Genomic DNA, 19,161 nt, shown 5'->3' with positions numbered 1-19,161 from the left:
GTGTTCAACCCCCCCTCCCCCAACATTCAGTCTAGAGTTTGGAGTGCTTCAGACTTTAAAAAAAATTGTTTCAAGGTTAACCAAATTCTAGAAAGGCTGAATTCTGTGATCTGTATAAATTATGCAAAACAAGAAAAATTGCCTGTGTTCATTTTGCATAATTCTTATGTCAGTCAAGGGGAAGGGGGTAATGAGCGTGCAGGACTCGAAATCCTCACTCCCTGATTTAGGAAGATCCTATTCAGCTCTTCTCTGTCTTTTAAAATTCTCAGTTCACATCTGTCCACAGTTTATGAAAGCTAGGAACATTAATATTAATTTTTAATTAGCTTGCAAGACTCGTGACTTGCATTTAGGATGTGTAGGCTTCATGGCTGTAAAATCAGCTGAAATGTTAATGAGATCAGAGGAGGTCTCTGGGTGTGGACCACCCACTGGTCTTGCATAAAAGAGTTCTGTGCCCATTTTTCTCTATGATTAAAGTGTCTTCATCACTCCCCTACCCTCCACCTGTCTGTTCTTTCACTATTACAGACCTTAGTAGATCAAGATGGGTAGCCGTGTTAAACTGTCTGTAGCAGTAGGAAAAAGCAAGAGTCCAGTAGCACCTATAAGACTAACAAAATTTGTGGTAGGGAATGAGCTTTCATGAGTCACAGATATCTGAAGAAGTGAGCTGTGACTCATGAAAGCTCATACCCTACTACAAATTTTGTTGGACCTTAGTAGAAATGTTATAACTTTGCAAATAGAATAATTTGAGGAATTAGATAAACATGACAAAATTAAAATCCAGAATGGTGGAAACCAATGTTTATAAAAGGATGCCAGGCTGTTTGAGAGTTTACATGCCCAGTATGAAATTTATAAAATTCTAAGAAATCAATTGGCTTCGACTGGATTGTTCAGTTTTTCTTCTACAGCAGATCTGAGACTTGAAATGATATATGCTGGTTGATGGGTCTCTGTCCTTTTTGTCCTTTTATGTTCTTCTGTTGGTGTCACCCCCCTATATTACTTCAGGGATTAAGGAAATCTACAAAATTATTTCCAGTTTGTTTGGAGTGAGAGAATTAAAGGCACCCATCCTGTGTGATAGCTAAGCAGTTATACCACACAAACACACATTATAATTTTTGTGAGGATGGAGGACTTGATTGCATTGTATTGTGAGATATAATTCCTTGCTATCTCAGAGAGTGGTCTTTGTATGTGTTTAAACCTTTGTATCATTGTATCTTGATATTCTAGGATCTTTTACACCTGGTTGCAGATTTCCTCCTGTCCCCTGTACCTGGGGAAATAATCACTGCTTAAGCTACTAAAATGCATTGTCCTGCTTCCTTGAGAATACCAGGTGTCCCCGTTTCCTTATACCATTGCGTACTCTCTTCTGACTAACAGAACTGGACATTTGAATCAAGGATTCTTAGGTTAGGTTTGCACAGAGGAATCCAGTGCATTGGTGCAAAATTGGAAATGCAGCTTGTGGACAAATGAGGAACCTAGGGGGGTAAAAAGCGCTCCAGCTACCTCCACATCCAGCTACCTAGTTTGATTATTTATTTATTTATTTATTTATTTACTTACTTACTTACTTAGATTTATAGTCCGCCCTCCCCAACCACGTGGGCTCAGGGCGGATTGTGTTGGTCTGTTCTTGTCTTCCTTGTTTCAGCCATTGTCTGAGTTCTCTTTTTACCTTTTCAACACAACACAACTGTTTTTTCAATACCACCTTTGGCCACTTATCCAGGAATGACTGTGGAGGCTGGAATTCATAGCAGCAAGCTCATATTTTGCATGCACACGATCCTATTAACAGGATCTGTGGCCAGACACCTGGGAGACATCTCTGTCTGAAACCGTTTGCCAGTTGCAATAGACAATGTGCTAGATGAGCTAGTGGTGTGATTTTGTATGAATTGTGCTAAGATTTGTCATCTTCTTCATTGGTCTTGTGTATGCTTCCAGAAAATTAAACCAGCAAAATTTTAACTCCATCTGAAAAAACATTGGGGAGTATCGCCTGTGGCAAACCATATGGTGCTCAAAGGCATATCACAAAATAAAGCTGAACTTGTGGTGTTCTGTCTCTGGTACCTTTCAGACATTGTCCTTGCTTATACATTACCTGGAATTTAACATGATCGCTGCCTTCCCAATAGCAATTTCCATCCATTTGATGTGTGTGTGTGTATTAAAGCCCCCGTAGCCTCTCCCCTTCTGCTTCACTCTCCCACTCACCAGCCACCCTAACTTCATCTGCCTCCATCTTCATTCAGCATTTCTTCCTTCCCGCCACCTGCCCCCCAGCAGCCTCTCCTCAGGAAAACTTTGTGTGGTTCTGGCTGCCAGGATAAACCAAACCCAATTGTGTAGTGGCGGGGGGGCACTTCATTTTTCCATGGGAAGCAAAAAAGGAAGCAGGAATGGGTAAGAATATGTGGGCTGCCAGGAGGAGGAAAAGAGGAAATAGTGTGGGGAGGGGAATAACACGGGAAACCACTGGTGGTTGCTGGTAGTCCCAATCCAAAACAGCCCTGCCCTTCCCCTTGCCTGTTAGTGACAGAAATTAAGCTTCAAAGGCCAGCAATACTGTTGTGGTTGCTTAGCAACAGCCACTGAGAGCATTCATTTCTTAAAGCTACAGGTGGTGCTTACACAGTGTGAGATTATCAAGGACATTTACATAAACAATGCCATAGGGTAAATAAATACAAGTTTACAAGACATGGCATTAGCAAGAATCCAATACAGAGTTGAAGAAATGTTGAAACAGAACATAAGCAATTCTAGGACTGATATTAGACAACATGAAGCACAGGTAGCACATAGGGGCACATATTTAAAGCAACAGGTAATACATAAGGCAACATAGTGGTGAAGTCTCTGGTCCCTGACTCATTAGCGAAGCATCTGAGACCCCCGCCCTACAATACAAAAGCTTTTTTGAATAATTCAGTTTTGCATTGTTTGCAGAGAGCTAGGAGAGTGGGAGGTCTCCTAACCTCCTCAGTCAGGCTGTTCCACAGGGTAGGGGCCACCACAGAGAAAGTCCATGTACGGGCTGCTGTTGATTTTGCACATGTACAGGGTGGCACCTGCAGGAGACCCTGTTCAAATAAGTGAAGTTGCTGTGGAGGAGCATAGGGAGGGAGGCGGTCCCTTAGGTATGCCAGAGCAAGGCCGTGAAGAGCTTTGTATGTGATAACCAATACCTTGAACTGAGCACAGTAACTGATAGGTAGCCAATGGAGTTACTGGAGAAAGGGGGTGATGTTCATGGTCCTGCTTACTCCTGATGACAGTCAAGCCACAAAGTTTTGCACCAATTGGAGCCTCCTAGTTAACTTAGATGGGAGACCTATGTATAGTACATTACAATAGTCAAGTCTTGATGTTACCATAGCATGGATCCAGGTGGTCAGATCGTCCATCTCGAGGTAAGAAGCCATCTTCCAGACTAGAGTGAGGTTGTAGAAAGTATTTTTTGTGGCTGTCTTAGCTTATTTTTCTAGTAGTAGCACTGGATCCAGTATAACCCCAAGGCTCTTAACCGAGTCTGTATAGATCAAACGAACTCCATCAAAAGAGAGGAACCGAGCTTCTAATGGTCATATCAATCAAGAGTGGGTCTAAAATTTCTATCCTTAGCTTGAGGTGGTGTGTGCTTGTGAGAGAGTTCATGTTCTGGGGCAACAGACTTCAATTGGGTAATTCACCTTTTTGGGGTGAGATCATTCTATTGCCAATCAACGAACACGTTACCTCACACACCTTCACCTCATCCTACCTTTTTCAACCCTTCACAAAAGGATAACCTTGCCAGCCAATATGCCCTGTCCATGGGAAGAGGGTCATAGCTGAATGGTAGCGCTTGTGCTTTCTAACCTGATGGTCCCCAATTCAGTCTTCAGCATCTCCCAGATCTCAGGTGGCAATGCTAAGAATATCCACTTACCTCCAACTTTGGAGAGACTCTGTGAGTTAGCAAGGTGGGCAGTGATCTGACTTCATGTATGGCATATTATGAGACTAAGGAGACAGAAGAGTAAAAGTTCCAGTCGGGCCACTGATTAAGTGGAAGGTGAGACTGCCTGCTGGTGAACGATCATTTAGTCGTACTCAAGATAGTGGGAACTGGGCTAGAAAAGTGAAAAACTTGCAGCAGTTTGAACCCATTAGCCAAGTTGAACTGGGAGGAGAACTGATTTGGCCCTGGTGAGGCTGACTGGCCGAGCTTTCCAGTACTGACCGTTCAAGGGAAATCTGGTCTCATGTGTCCTAGTGCGCCCTGACGTAGGTCTGTCTTCTTTTCCTCTCCTCCTTTCCTCCTCTTTTTACAGCTGCCGTACCAGTAACAGGAAGAGCCTGATCCTGACCAGTACATCACCAACGCTGCCACGGCCTCACTCGCCACTCCCAGGTCATATTGGTGAGTTCGGCCTTCCCCGTTTTTCCTTCAGGACTCCTTGATGAGTCTTATACAGCATTGCATGTGGCCTACAAATGGAAGCAGACGCCTTGAGTCTCTGGCTCCCTGCTCACACAGTGGCTCCCAAGTTCTTCAAAGAAAGCTCAGCTGCCCGTTAGAGCCCAGTAACTACTGCCCGTATTTCCTTTGATACCTATTTCTGGTACAAGTCCTCCGTTCTTGATCTTCCCCCACCTTTTGAAATTTGAGGTTCCTCCACAACTGACCCAAGATTGCTTGAACACTCAGGGCTCTTTTATGGCTAGTCAAAGGCATATATATTTTCCACGATGTGGCAGGATCACCACATAAATCCAAAGAAAATACCTTCAATGTTAGTTTCTTCTAGCACATTGTTATGTTCGATTATCATATTGCATTGATATTCTTGTAATTTGAATTATCTATTGCAATCTCTGCATTATGAATTTTTTAAGAACATCAATAAAGGAATTTGGGGGGGGGGATAAATCCAAAGAGAAATCTCACCACCCCGCTTTCAGGGTCCATGTACCACCATCATGAAATCAACTCCAAAGCAACTCAGATTGGGTTACTCAAGAATCAATGTTGGCCTTGTCAGGGTTCATCCATCTTCCAGTGAACTTCTTCATCCTATCTGTGGTTTTCTCACCAATCAGTCTTTTCACTTGCCTGTGCATCTAAACCATCTGTCTGTCTTTTCCATCCATAACTTCAATAGTAGGAACATTAAATCACCTTTTCATCCATCCAATGATCATTTATGTAACTCCTCATCTTTTCCTCTGTCTCCTTAGCGAATCACTTAATACTTGGTCGGTGAACTGTTTTGGTCTGTCCATCTGTTCTGTTGATTTATTAAACTCTTTTTACCTGTCTTTATTTGTTTCTCTCTCCACCCAGCATTCTGTTTCTTAGCATCTTTGCATCTTCTGTTTTGATGTTGAACATGTGCCTTTCTATCTCTGGTCCTATGGGCTTGTTGTTAGAGTTGCTATGACAACTTTCCTCAGCACTGTGTGATTCCGTCTGTCCTCTTTTCCTGCCCTATTCACAGGTAGCAGCCCTCTTGACAGCCCTCGGAATTTCTCCCCAAACACACCAGCCCATTTTTCCTTCGCTTCTTCCCGCAGGTAAGAGCTGCTCCTCATTCTTGGGGATGCAGATATGAAATGGGTTTTGTGGCAGCTGCATGGGACGTCTTGACTCCATAAGGACTGTAATACGTGGAATCCCACCAGGGATAGCATCTGGTGCCAGAAGGGAGATGAAGGCATATGCAGCCACTATCTTAGCAGCCTGGCCTATCAGTAATAAACTTGCTTTTTAAAAAAGGATAAAATAAGGAAGTGTCAAGTTCCCACAAAATAAATCAATGTTCCAGCTGTCTTTTCATGGTTGGCTCCAAATAAAAATGTGGAAAATAATTTTCTCTTCATAGCATCTGAAAAAATGAGCTCTGGTTCATGAAAGCGCATGCTGGGATAAATTTTGTCAGTTTCTAAGGTGCCACTGGACTTCTGCTTTCTTTTGTTACAACAGACTAATATGGCTGCCTCTTGAGAATTTCCAGATGTAGGGCCAGCTAAGCAAAGGCCCAGGATCCACAAAAGGTCCGTGTTGTGATCAGAACAGTTGCTCTAGGAAGCAAAATCACCCACCCTCCTCCCAGGCCAGTTTCCCAATTTCTCATCTCACACACAACCGCGCCCCCCCCCAACTTCCAATTCCTTCATGGGCTTGGGGAACACGTGTGGTCTTGGCTGTCAGTCTGGCGTTGTTTGCTGTGCCAGGCCACACGGACAGAATGTGGTACGCAGGAACATGCGAGGCAGTAGAAGAATCTGCAGCTGCCCCTCCCACTCCCCATCTGCTCCCATTTCTTTTTATAGACACACACATACCACTCCTCCCTCCCACCTCCGCCCCACAAAAGCGAGGGAACAGACTGTGAAGTTCCACTTTGCATCAATAAAGTACCCATTAGATCCACCCTGAGCTGTTTACATCTCTGTGTTCTGTGATTTTTCTGCATGCAGTTAAAGTGCATGAATGGTTTTGTAAGGGGAGTGCAATTGAAAATTACCTTGGGCCATGGACCCTGCAGTGTCCCTCTTGTTACACTCTGTGTGTGTGTGTGTGTGTGTGTGTGTGTGTTCGTTCGTTCGTTCGTTCGTTCTTAGGTCCAATTTTAGAGGCAGGCAAACAGAAGTTACCTGTGGAACGCTGAACACACCCAGTGCCTCAGCTGCTGTGCTTGCAGTGTAATCTCTCTAGAGATCTATAGCCTGGTGTGTCGTTGTGCTCCCATGCTAACATTACACACATAAAGGCCAAGTTTGAACAACATTCTACATTGCACAAGTTCTGCCAGCGTCATGTTTAGATAGGCTTTTATGTTCAGTGCAAACTACTGAATACAATCTATGTGCGAGCAGGGGCTTTGTAACCTGTGGTATAAGGAGGTGGTAGTATTTCAGTAGTCACTTTCATCTCTTAAGAGCTACTTCGTGCATTCCAGTTTCCTGTGCAGAGATTAAACTGCATGTGCAAAAGGCTCAGGCAACTGCAGCAGGAAATGATGGACGCATGCATGCATTGCCCACTGATTCTGTGCAGGAAACCATGACTTACGATGCGGCTAGGTTTTAAATGTTCTCTTTTAGTGCTGTGGGATGGGGTGCAGGCCCTGGGCAGCAGCTTACCAAAACAGGTCCAGATTCAGTTTTTGCAGTGTCAGTTGACCAGTTTGCCAGGGAGCTCTGAGAGTCATTAAAACTTGGGCCAATGTTTGGCATCACGTTATACACCTTGTAATCTTAATAAACTAACACTGGCATTTTTTGAAAATTGGATTAGAAGATCAAGGCTGCAGAGAGTCCCAAGAAGTTTGAAGATCACACAGTGAAACATTTGATTGATTAATGGCACCATGTTCCTGATTTTCCTACATAAAACTCAGAGCCACTAACACTTGGCTTCCAGCTGGTCTTTCATCGAAACACCTTACTAGGCCAGGCCTAGGGGAACTGCTTTCTCAAGTACATGTTTCGCCTCCTCTGGGATTCGTCCAAACGCCACAGCCCATCAAATGACAGTTAGAGATTGATTAATTGTTCGTGGAAGGACTAATCAGATGTTACTGAATCTAGATGATTGACTGCGGCGGCCCCAGAGCTCCCACCAAGGTGCTTCTACCCCTCCATCATGTTGCCAGTTCACGTGGCTGATCGGATGCAGTTGGTCCCTCGGTTTCAGTCCAGTGTTAAGAGGATAAAGCATTCGTGTTGCTAGTGCACCACAGGCACTTTTCTTGACTGCCCATTAGGCTCCCTTGTGCATGTTGATTTCCCTCTGTGGATGTATGCAGGTGGGGAGGGCGAGCCATGCCCCTATGGTGGTGGAGGAGAATGCCCTCAAGTCACAGCTGACTTGTGGCAACCCCTGCTGGGGTTTTCATGGCAAGAGACTAACAGGTGGTTTGCCCTTGCCTGCCTCTGCAACCCTGGTCTTCCTTGGAGGTCTCCCATCCAAGTCCTAACCAAAGTTGACCCTGCTTAGCTTCTGAGTTCTGATGAGATCAGGCTCACCTGGGCTATCCAAGTCAGGACATGCCCCAGAGACATCATCACATATGGCAAAATTTCCAAGGGGATAAAGCAACTTCCCTGTGTGGAAACTGAGAGCCAGTTTGGTGTAGTGGTTAAGAGCGGCAGGACTCTAATCAGGAGAGCCGGGTTTGATTCCCCACGCCTCCACTTAGAATCATAGAATCATAGAGTTGGAAGGGGTCCTACAGACCATCTAGTCCAACCCCCTGCCCAGTGCAGGATCAGCCTAAAGCATCTCTGACAAGTATTCGTCCAGCCTCTTCTTGAAAACTGCCAGTGAGGGGGAGCTCACCACCTCCCTAGGCAGCTGGTTCCACTTTTGAACTACTCTGACAGTGAAAAAGTTCTTCCTAATATCCAGCCGGTACCTTTGTGCATATAGTTTTAGCCCATTGCTTCGCGTCCTACCCTCTGCTGCCAACTGGAACAGCTCCCTGCCCTCCTCCAAATGACAGCCTTTCAAATATTTAAAGAGAGCAATCATGTCCCCCCTCAACCTCCTCTTCTCCAAACTAAACATTCCCAAGGCCCTCAGCCTTTCCTCGTAGGGCTCAGTCTCCAGACCCCTGATCATCCTCGTAGCTTGAAGCCAGCTGGGTGACCTTGGGCTAGTCACGGCTCTCTCAGAGCTCTCTCAGCCCCACCCACCTCACAGGATGATTGTTGAGAGGATAATAATAATACTGCTCTGAGTGGTTGTGAAGATAATAATATCACACTTTGTAAACTGCTCTGAGTGGGTGTTAAGTTGTCCTGAAGGGCAGTATATAAATCAAATGTTGTTGTTAGGTTAATGTGTTGGGGGATTTTTAGTTTAGAAAGAAAAAAGGAGGAGCAAATGAAGTTCATAAAGCTGTAAATCGTGTTGATAAAATAGACACATTTTCTCTCTTGTACCCCAAAAAGTTGATTGGTAGCAGGCTCAGGATGGAGAAGAGAAACTGCTTTTTACGAAGCACTTAGTGAAATGATGGAATTCACAATTCTAACTCTTAGTAATGGTCACAAGGCTAGATTTTTAAAAAATGCTTAGTGAGATTCAGGACCCAGGAGACTTGTGGGGGGAGGGGTCCCCTCCTCCTTGCTTGCCCACCGTGCCAGTCCCTTGTCAGGCAGCCCTCTGCCCCTCCTTCCTCAGAATTAGGATATGAGACCAACTAGGGACTTGAGTGGCATGGAGGCACCTGTCTGGTGCGTCTGCTGGGGCAGGTTTCTGGATGCTTGGCCACCTTGCAGTGGCCACTCCCTGTACCCGGAAGGATCCCTGTTGGGGCTGGTGCCAGCTGCACTCCACTTGGTGTTGGGCTGCTGCCGTGGCACCACCATTGAGGCACTCAGCCAGGCGCTCCATTGCTTGCTGACCGTGGCCGCTCTCCGGAGCTGCTGCTGCCGCCTCCTACCCTGGCAAGTTGTTGTGGGAAGGGGCAGAGCCAGACACCCACTGAGGACAGTCTGGCAGTGTGCATGAAGGAGTTTGATCACAGCCTCCCAGGAGGTTGGCCAGGCAGAGTTCCTCTCATTGCAAGGAGCCCCGTCTGTCCACCAGCCTTCTCCCCAGTCTGCCCAGTCTGCCCCCTGCCTCTGCTCTGGCCACCTACCTGCATTCTTTGCGGGGCAGTGGCAGCAGGTGAGAAACAGCAGCCCATGCCTTCCACAGCAGCCCATGCCTTCCTCTTCCAGTTTCCCCATATACACCGAGGCGGATGAAAACTGCTGGGCAGTGGCTGAGTATTTTTTGTGCAAGTGCAGGTGATATCTCTCTGTTTAACGAGAAATTTAGGTTCCTGCCCTTCATTTTTTCAACATTTTTGGATTTTTCTGCAACCCAGGGGGTGGGGAGGGAAACTCTTTTCTGTCTCCATGGTCCACATCCACAGATCTAATATTCACAGATGGGGCCACGTTGACTGTTAGATATACTGATGATGAAGGGATAATCCTGTCAAGAGTTACAAGCGGTAGAGTCCTGCCATTGGGAGGGATCATCGAGGCCATTTAGTCAACCCCTATGCTCAGAGCAGGAAATCTGAAGCCAGAGCTAGGCTGTCTAAATGTCCAGAAGCAGCATATTTTCGAGTACTTCCATGTTTAGGAGCAGTATACCTGTGAGATCCTGCTGGTTGGGGAACAAAGAACAGGGCTTGCAAGCAATGGTGATGAATCAGAACCCAAGGTCTTGTGGATCCAAACTCTTTTCTTACACGGCATTGTCGAAATGCCAGTTAACCCTAGAGAAATTACCTGGGGTTTCCAGAGAATATAATTGCAGCCTGTAAAAGGACCAGAACCAATGGGCTGAAATTAAATCAAAAGAGTCTTCAGCTAAACCTGACAGAGTGGTCCCTCAGTGGAACAGGCTTCCCCGGGAGGTGGTGGGCTTTCCTTTGGAGGTTTTCAAGCAGAGGCCATCTGACAGTAATGCTGATTCTGTGAACCTAAGCAGATCATGAGAGGGAGGGCAGAATGGGCTGCATCAGTGCTTAGTTCTTGCAGCCTCTTCTTACAAGCCCACTTTGGGGTCAGGAAGCAGTTTTCCCACAAATGGAGAAGAAGAGAATGTTGTGAATGTCTTGCATTGTGCAGGGGGTTGGACTAGATGCCTTCCAACTCTATGATTCTATGTAATGAAACTTTAACATGAAAACTTTAACATAAAAACTTATTTTGGAAAACTAACAAACAGCTTGACATGGCTATGGAAGTTGAGTCTGAGATGAAATACACAGTTTGGCATTTGGTGTCGTGTGTCTTCTGCAGATCCTTCTACCCTGAAAGCCTGAAGATGCTGTTTTCTGCAAGTTGCATTTCACAAAAAATAACATAGCCAAGGATGGATTGTTACCCAACTGGTTTTGTCGTTCTCCAGAAGGCAGATGCACTCAAAGTTCATTTTGATCTTGGTTATTTCAGGGCAGATGGCCGGCGTTGGTCTTTGGCTTCCCTGCCATCGTCTGGATATGGAACAAACACTCCCAGCTCAACTGTATCGGTAAGAGCTTCTCAGAAGGGAAGAGATAACTGTATACAGGAGCTATTTAAGAGACACAAGCAGTGCTAGATCCAGACTAAATTTCCCACTAATGGAAGGGGTGGGGTCGTTTCCACCAATTTTCTCCTCCTGATGTGGAACTCCCCCCATTTTCCACTCATGCTGTTCCTGAGGGGCCCCTGTCCCCCAGGAGTGGTATTTTGGGGGGAATCAGTGGGCTGAAGTATGGGGTGGCAGCAGCAGGAGAAGAGACAGGAATGCTCTATTCTAGTAACAGAAGTGCCATGTGCAAGCAGAAAACTTAGTCTGGACCAGGGCTCATTTCGAGGGGGAATGCACAGGAACGCAGTTCCGGCAGTTCCCCAAAGAGGTCACATGTCAAGTGGCCCCACCTACCTAACTCTCAGCCATTTTGGGCCCGTTTTGGCCTGGATTGGGGCCAAAACACTCACCTGCTTATCAGCGGCCCTATCCTGACCACTTTGGGCTCCTTTTCAGCCATTTTGGGCCCAATTTCGGGCCTGAATGGCCAGGATTGGGTCCAAAACAGCCAGAATTGGTGATGTCAGGGAGTGTGGCATATGCAAATCAGTTATATGAATGACACACTTCCGGTGATGGCAAGAGGTGTGACATATGCTAATGAGTTATGCTAATGAATTCCTTCAGCTCTTTTTCTACGAAATGACCCCTGGTCTGGACCCAACCCGTTGCAATCACCCGCATCATGCAACTATAAATGATGTACAGGGATAAATAAATAGATAAAATTATGCACAGCTCAGTGGCTTTCCCAGTTGCATTCACTCAGGTGCCCCCACCCCCCATATAAACCCCAAGATTGCTCTGAGCATTCACTGGGCAGATATGGGGTGGGGCAAGACTCTTGGCTGTGTGAGCTGGGCAGCTTTTCTTGCTTCCGGCTGCCATGGAAAAAGGATCTGCTTGACATATCAGTGAGGCGATGCCCTTTTTTGAGTGAGTACCCTTTGCTGTAGTCTTTTAATATATATTCGGACCCCTTGTCAACTCTGATGTTCAGCGCTCTACTAGTTATATTATTCTGAAACACTTGTTTTCAAATGTTCTGGGCTGGCTGGAAGCTGTTACTAGGTTTCTTGCCTATGTTTTTAAATGATCTTAGTATTTATTGCTTTATGGACGTGTTCTGTTTCTGTTGTATTCACAATCCAACCAACCTACAGTTGACGGAATTGAAAATGAAGTAAAATTTATCATTGTAATAAGGTATCTCACAATGCAGGGAACAGAGGGGGGTGGTCAGCACGCTAGCATGCAGACTCCAGATCAAAATTCTGTGGAGTAATTCCCAACCAACTGTATTTAACTGATGGTTGAGATATCTTTTGCTTCCTGTGTCAGAAGGCTTTGCAACTCACGTAACACGGGGGCTGGCCACCAGCACGGCTTTTTGCTCCACAGACAGGGCAACACAGGTGCACAAAAGGCAGTTGTGTTCCATCCCAGAGCCAGCTGCGCCTCAGCATCAGCTAAAGCATGTGGGGAGGCCATGATGGTGCTTCTCTTTCTTCCAGTCCTCTTGCTCCTCCCAAGAGCGCCTTCACCAGCTGCCTTACCAGCCCACCATGGATGAGTTGCACTTCCTTTCCAAACATTTTGGCAGTACAGAGAGCATCACCGATGATGATGGCGGTCGGCGGTCTCCTGCTGTGCGACCCCGGTCCCGGAGCCTCAGGTGAGTGCGGAACAGCCAAGGATTCCTAAAACTGCAACATCTCTTTTTCACCTGGGTGAGAGTAAATTGTGTGTGCAGACTTCATCTCAATAATTTTCCTAGGAATATGGTAAAACTAGCAACAATGCCCATTCTGTGAAAAAATACAACGGGCTCTAGAAAACTGATTAGGCTGGCCCCCTCCTGGTGGCAAGCAGGCACTTCGCAGCGGCCTGGAGGCCAGAGCGGGCGGGCACTGAGGGGAGGTGCAGGGAGGAGTACTTAGGCCGTCGATTTGGCAGGCCCCCTCCTCGTGGCAAGTGGGCACTTCACAGTGGCCTCAAGGCCAGAGTCATCAGCAATGAGCCTGCGTGGATAAAAAGTGAGTCGTCGCCAGTACTGCTTGCCTTTCATATAGTAGGATGAGAGGCAAGCACTGATGTGTTGTGGCATGGTTAATTCAGAGCTGATCCTCATATTACTTTGGGTGTCTGTATTGATCCTTTTTTCTTTATTAAGAGTTTTATATAATAAGAAAAAGAACCCCGAAGCATAAAATGACAATTACACAAAAACTAACCAAACAAAAAAATAGCTATCAAATTGAAATAACAGACCATACAGACAAAACAGAAAACACAAAGAAAAAACTATAAACGCTAAAAGAAGGGTTCTGATTTTCTCTGTGATGGATATAAGTATCATTTTCAAATTTTCTCTTACTCTACGTTGAAGATAAAGGCTCTCTTTTTTCTAATGTTGAAATTCCTTAGTCCATGGCTGTGCAGATCATAAAAACAATTATTGGCTATCTCATGTATAAAGTCCATAAGGGGTTTTCATTTAACAATAAATAAGCTTATTGTCTTCTTTTTAATCAATGAGGTAAGTTTTGCCGTCATTGCAAATTTCAGCACCTTTATCAACCATTCCTCTGTTGCTGGCAGTGTTGGACTGTTCCTGTTTTGTGCATATAATAGTCTTGCTGCTGTAATTATATATAAAAACAAAGTTCCATAACTTCTTTCCAACTGAGTATCCATCATTCTCAACAAAGAAGTCTCTGGTTTCGGTTAGTCTTTAAAATCTTCTGAATTTATAATTGTATTTGTGTCTGTATAGATCCTGAGGGCTCTGAAAAATTGGTGGGTGGAGGAGTGGGGCAAGGTTTCCAAAGAGCAGTCTCCTTGTACTGATCTGTGCTCATAAAGTATGCCCGAACTGTGCTGGCTTAGTGATGGAGTTCAGTCTGGCTAGACACTGTTGAAAAGCTGCATAAGAAGGAGTTTGGGGTCTCTTGCTATGCCGTAGGTTCACAATTGCTGTGAAATCTTGAGTCACAGGGCAGCTAACATCCCAAGAGGCAGCTGCACTGTACTGTTGTTCTCCCTTTCTCAGAACAGTGTCTCTCTTTTTGCTTGATAAGCATTAGATCTCTAGCCCCAGTTCTTCAATGGATCTCATAAGAGAACCAGTTCAAGGTATTTTGTTACCCTTCCCTCCCTGGGCCTGCATAGCTGCCAGCCACATCCAAGCCACGCCCTTGCTGCAATGCCAGTGGCAGCAAACCTCAGGAGGGGGTATCAGCCATGATTGCCTATGAGAGCTGGGAGTGAGCCAAGATCCAGCACCAGCCCCTTATTGCGTGGCCCCAAAAAGACACTGAGGTGGCCTGGCCAGAGAATCAGCCTTGGCCCCAGCCACATCTGCTTGTCGTGGGCCCAAGAACCTATTTGAGCCAAATACTTCTTTCACTCAGTCCCAGGGTAACTTTTATTATTTAAGGGAGAATGAGCCAATCAAGTTTCATATTAATCCAAGGCAGCAACTACTGCTTTACCATGTATTTATAAATCCAGGTGTTTGCTTAACACCAAACCCAGAGTGTGTGTAACTGTTGTGAAGTCTACTTGTCCATTTCTCACTGGATCATGAAGGGGCTCGCCCGGCTAGAGGACAGTATATCCAAGTAGTATTGGTGCAGTGGTTAAGAGCAGCAGGACTCTAATCTGGAGAACTGGGTTTGATTCCCTACTCCTCCACTTGAAGCCAGCTGGGTGACCTTCAATCAGTCACAGCTCTCCCAGAGCTCTCTCATCCCCGCCCACCTTATAGGGTGATTGTTGTGAGGATAATAATAACATATTTTATAAACCGCTCTGAGTGGGCATTAAGTTGTCCTGAAAGGTGGTATATAAATTGAAAGTAGTAGTTGTTGTTATTAGTAGTAGTAGTAGTATTTTCTGAATACTTTTTATTTTATTAATAAGTTTTAAAACCCAATAAAAAGGGAAGAGAAAAGAGAAAGAAAAGAAAAAGAAATAAAAAAGAAGAGAGAGATCCCTGCAGTTGCCATGAAACTCACTGGGCAACTTTGGGACAGTTGTGCAATGTAATCGTAAAACTGTAAAAAAGAGGAGAGGAGAGCCATATATGCTGCTCTGAACCCCTTGGAGAAAGGATAAGATAAAGTAGATAGAAAGTGCAGCATCAAGTCCTAGAAAAGCCAGACAGGAGCCGTTTCCCCACATCTTAAACACTCACGGAATGCTGGCGGCTCTTTCACACGATTTCTGACATCACAAAAATGTGGCGCCAGGAAAACGGAATCATAACTGCCTGCCTCCATTTTGGAAATGTTGACGTCAGAAATCACGCAAAAGAGCTGTCAGTGTTCCATGAGTGTTTAAGATCTGGGGAAATTGCCATTATTGTTTAGTTTGATTGTTGTTTTAAAGGACCATAGTTTAGTCAAGAGTAATACCCAAACTGATAGATAGAAAAATGATAATATTGCCTGTCAGCTGCTTCTGTGCTGCCAGCTCTCATCCTTTTCTTCCATTCTGTGGCTGTCAGTTCTTCAACCTCCCCACTCCCCACCCAAAAGGCTCTCTGGCCCATTGAATGAAAATCGGAAGCCTTCGGTGGAAGCTCTGTACAACATCTGGCACGTCATTGGCAATAAATGCATGTTTCAATAAAAAATAATGAGAAGAATTCCCCTATACAGGATCCAGGAACGTGGGTGGTATAAGGGATAAGAAGAGATTCCCACCAGCCATTAATGCCTTTTTCTTCCTTTGCAGTCCGGGCCGGTCTCCTTCCTCCTATGACAATGAGATAGTCATGATGAATCATGTTTATAAGGAGCGATTCCCCAAGGTAAGAGCTCTTGTATTACAGACCCTCCTACAGGGACTACCTGACCTGGAAAGCTGAGAAAGGTCAAGTGCCATTCAAGCAGGCAAAGAGACTAGTATTTCACTGAACTACTGCCTATTGGCAAGGCCAAGAGAGAGGTTTCAGAACTGAATGCTGTTCCTAGAGGCAGGATCTCGTCAAAGAAGCCGTTTTCTTTGTCTCATTCTCTTATGAGTAGAACTATTACAATATTCCAAAAGATGTCGAGACAGATTGAAAAAGAGAATGAATCGGGACTGGAATCGGAACCAGAACCCAACAGGGTGCATTGATGCCTGAATACGATGTTCAGTTATTCCTTCCGTGAATAAACAGGACAGAAAATAGAAAGGTTCGTTTTTGTAGAAAAAGATGATAGGAAGACTAAACTAGAAGGAGAACCTCTGGGCCTGCGTGTTCATTGTCAGATGCTTTAGAGAGAGAGAAAAGCACTGGAGAAAGGTAGATGATTGATCACTGTTTCCATCTTGATGTTTGGGCTAAGGAATAGCCTGCTAGAAATGTGGGGGAGGGCGGAATAAAAGTCGAAAATAAATAAATAAAAAAATAAAAAACAAGTAATTTCCCTGAACAAAAAGGTTCTTATGAGCCAGAATCTATCTATCTTGTCAGTCCTTGGCAGTTAGATCCCCAAGTCCCTCACCACAAGCACCCAGGTGCATTGGTTGAAGTAACTTTTATTAGAGATCCATTCAGTACAAGGTGTTCACACAAAGGTAGCAATTGGCAGAAGTGACTATTCCAAAAAGGGCACTACTAATTATAGGGAAACTTCCCGCCCTTTGGGTCCGTTGACATTCTGGCGCAAAACCCCAAAGAGTTACATGGGAACCGATTAGTTTAGGCTAGACACCGTACAGAATGAAATCATCTCAGTCTCTGAGAAAAGATACATCGCTCGCTGCCTGCAGTTCGCATCCAAGGACACTTGCTTTAGAAGTGAAAGTAAATAATTACTGTAGATAACAACTCCACTAGCAGTCAACCCCCCCCCCCCCCTTAGCACAGGAAGGCCATTTCCACACACGTTGAATAATGCACTTTCAACGCACTTTCACAATCCTTTGGAAGTGGATTTTTTGTTCCACACATGGAAAATCAGTTTCAAATGTTCACTAAAGAGTATTGAAAGTGGATTATCCAATGTGTGTGGAAGCAGCCTGTATTTCATGTTAGCAGTTTACACACGCTCAAACCCAGTGTATAAGATACAACTTCGGCACAAGATGCAAAACACATTAATGGCAGGTATGCAGGTATGCATACATGACAATCTCTCTCTCTCTCTCTCTCTCTCTCTCTCTCTCTCTCTCTCTCTCTCTCTCTCTCTCCCTCCCTCCCTCCCTCCCTCCCTCCCTCCCTCCCTCCCTCCCACAGAGGGTACAATGGATCCAGAATTCCTTGTCTCTTACCTTGGCATTGGGAAAAGGTGCAGGGCCTACCACAGGGTACTTGAAAAAATCCTGTATTCCCTGACACAAATCTTCATTTCTTACTCAAACAGGCCACGGCTCAAATGGAAGAGAAGCTGAAAGATTTCACCAAGACCTACGAACCAGACAGTGTGATGCCTTTGGCTGATGGGGCGCTGAGTTTCATACACCACCAGGTCATTGAGCTGGCCCGAGACTGTTTAGCGAAGTCCCAGGAAGGCCTCATCACCACCGTCTATTTCTATGAGCTGCAGGAGAACATGGAGAAGTTGCTGAAAGATGTGAGTACAGCATATCTCATGCAAAGGATGGTGTTTGGCAGGACGGGCGGAAGCATACTATGCTAGTGTAGCCCTCTAGGGCTTGGAGGAACTCTGTGGAGAATGCTGGATTGGGAATGGATGGTGATAAGTTCTCGAGAAAGCAACTGGAGTGAGCAAAGTGAGCTATCTGGGACCCGGGAGCTTTTGAGTCTAAGGGCCCTGGAGGGATGTGACTTGCGAGCGCCGCCGCATTCTGGGGAGGCAACCCCCTGCTATGTCCTTCTCTGACCAGCTGCCTGTTCTGTTACTTGCAGGCCTACGAGCGCTCTGAGAGTGAGGAGGTGACCTTTGTCACTCAACTGGTGAAGAAACTGCTGATTATCATCTCCCGTCCAGCCCGGCTGCTCGAGTGCCTGGTGAGGCATTGAAAGATCACGGTGGGGCAGGGATTGCAAGAACTTCTAGTAGAGACACTTCCCTGTAGGGGAAGGAGTCTTCTGCTGAGACAAGGCATTTCCAAAAATCTCAGGTTGAGAAAGGGGGCTTCAGTCCATAAGGAAGTGTCTCCACTAGCAGAACAGTTGAATCCAACCCCAAATCCATATTCTGGATGCCTGTTCAGGTCTTTTTTCAGCCCATCACATTGAGCATGACATGAACATGTCATAGCAATTGCACATGACTCCCAAGAGCAACAATAGTGCAATATCTGCATGCCTCCAAGTGAGTGGAGGTAGAGCAGAAGTACTCTGGAGGGGGGAGAGAGCCATGCTGCTCTTCTCCCTCCCACTTTTAAAAAAATACTCTGCAATGTGTACTGCATCAAAGACGAGCACAGAGCCGCAAGAACCACCTAAATGTAAATTTGAAAAATGGTCGGTGGGGAATAGTGCTGCTTTTTACTAATTGGTTGACTACTGTGTGAGACATGATGGCGGACTTGATGGACCGCTGGGCCGATTCATTTGGGCTCTTCGGATGTTCTTAATTACATCACAAAACAGTGTCCAGGTTGAAGCTTGCAACAGGTTTGCAGTTACTTCACAATATAACAGTAATAATAATGGTAACAATAGTTTAGTGGTTAAGAGCGGCAGACTGTAATCTGGAGAACAGAGTTTGATTCCCCACTCCTCCTCCTGAAGCCAGCTGAGTAGCCTTAGTCACAGCTCTCTCGGAGCTCTCTCAGGCCCACCCACCTCACAGGGTGATTGTTATGAGGATAATAACACACTTTGTAAATCACTCTGGGATTTGAACTCGGTTCTTCTCCAAGTCTGACGCTTAGACAATTCTTTATGACTTCTATTGTAAATGCAAAGACTTTACGGGATGGTCCTAATTCTGTCTGTTCTGCTGCAATTTAGGAGTTTAATCCCGAGGAGTTTTACCATTTGCTGGAAGCTGCAGAGGATCATGCGAAAGAGGGTCACCTGGTGAAGACAGACATTCCTCGCTACATCATCAGCCAGTTGGGGCTCACCCGAGACCCCTTCCCAGGTAGCGCAG

The 19,161-nt window shown here is 45.5% G+C and overlaps 1 protein-coding gene across 1 annotated transcript in view; it reads left to right on the top strand.

Moving 5' to 3' along the window:
* MAST1 (microtubule associated serine/threonine kinase 1) overlaps nt 1-19,161 on the top strand; it is a 67,661-nt gene that overhangs the window by 15,319 nt on the left and 33,181 nt on the right. Inside the window, exons 2-9 of the mRNA XM_055003408.1 lie at nt 4,350-4,438; nt 5,517-5,592; nt 10,981-11,059; nt 12,616-12,776; nt 15,842-15,917; nt 17,461-17,670; nt 17,967-18,068; nt 19,020-19,152. Coding sequence (XP_054859383.1) covers nt 4,350-4,438; nt 5,517-5,592; nt 10,981-11,059; nt 12,616-12,776; nt 15,842-15,917; nt 17,461-17,670; nt 17,967-18,068; nt 19,020-19,152 — 926 coding nt within the window. The remainder of the gene's footprint in view (nt 1-4,349; nt 4,439-5,516; nt 5,593-10,980; nt 11,060-12,615; nt 12,777-15,841; nt 15,918-17,460; nt 17,671-17,966; nt 18,069-19,019; nt 19,153-19,161) is intronic.

This window comes from Eublepharis macularius, chromosome 19 (genome assembly GCF_028583425.1).
Source record: "Eublepharis macularius isolate TG4126 chromosome 19, MPM_Emac_v1.0, whole genome shotgun sequence".
NCBI classification, from domain to species: domain Eukaryota; kingdom Metazoa; phylum Chordata; class Lepidosauria; order Squamata; family Eublepharidae; genus Eublepharis; species Eublepharis macularius.
Note: the sequence above shows the minus strand (reverse complement) of the source record. Positions and strands in the feature narration are given on the sequence as shown.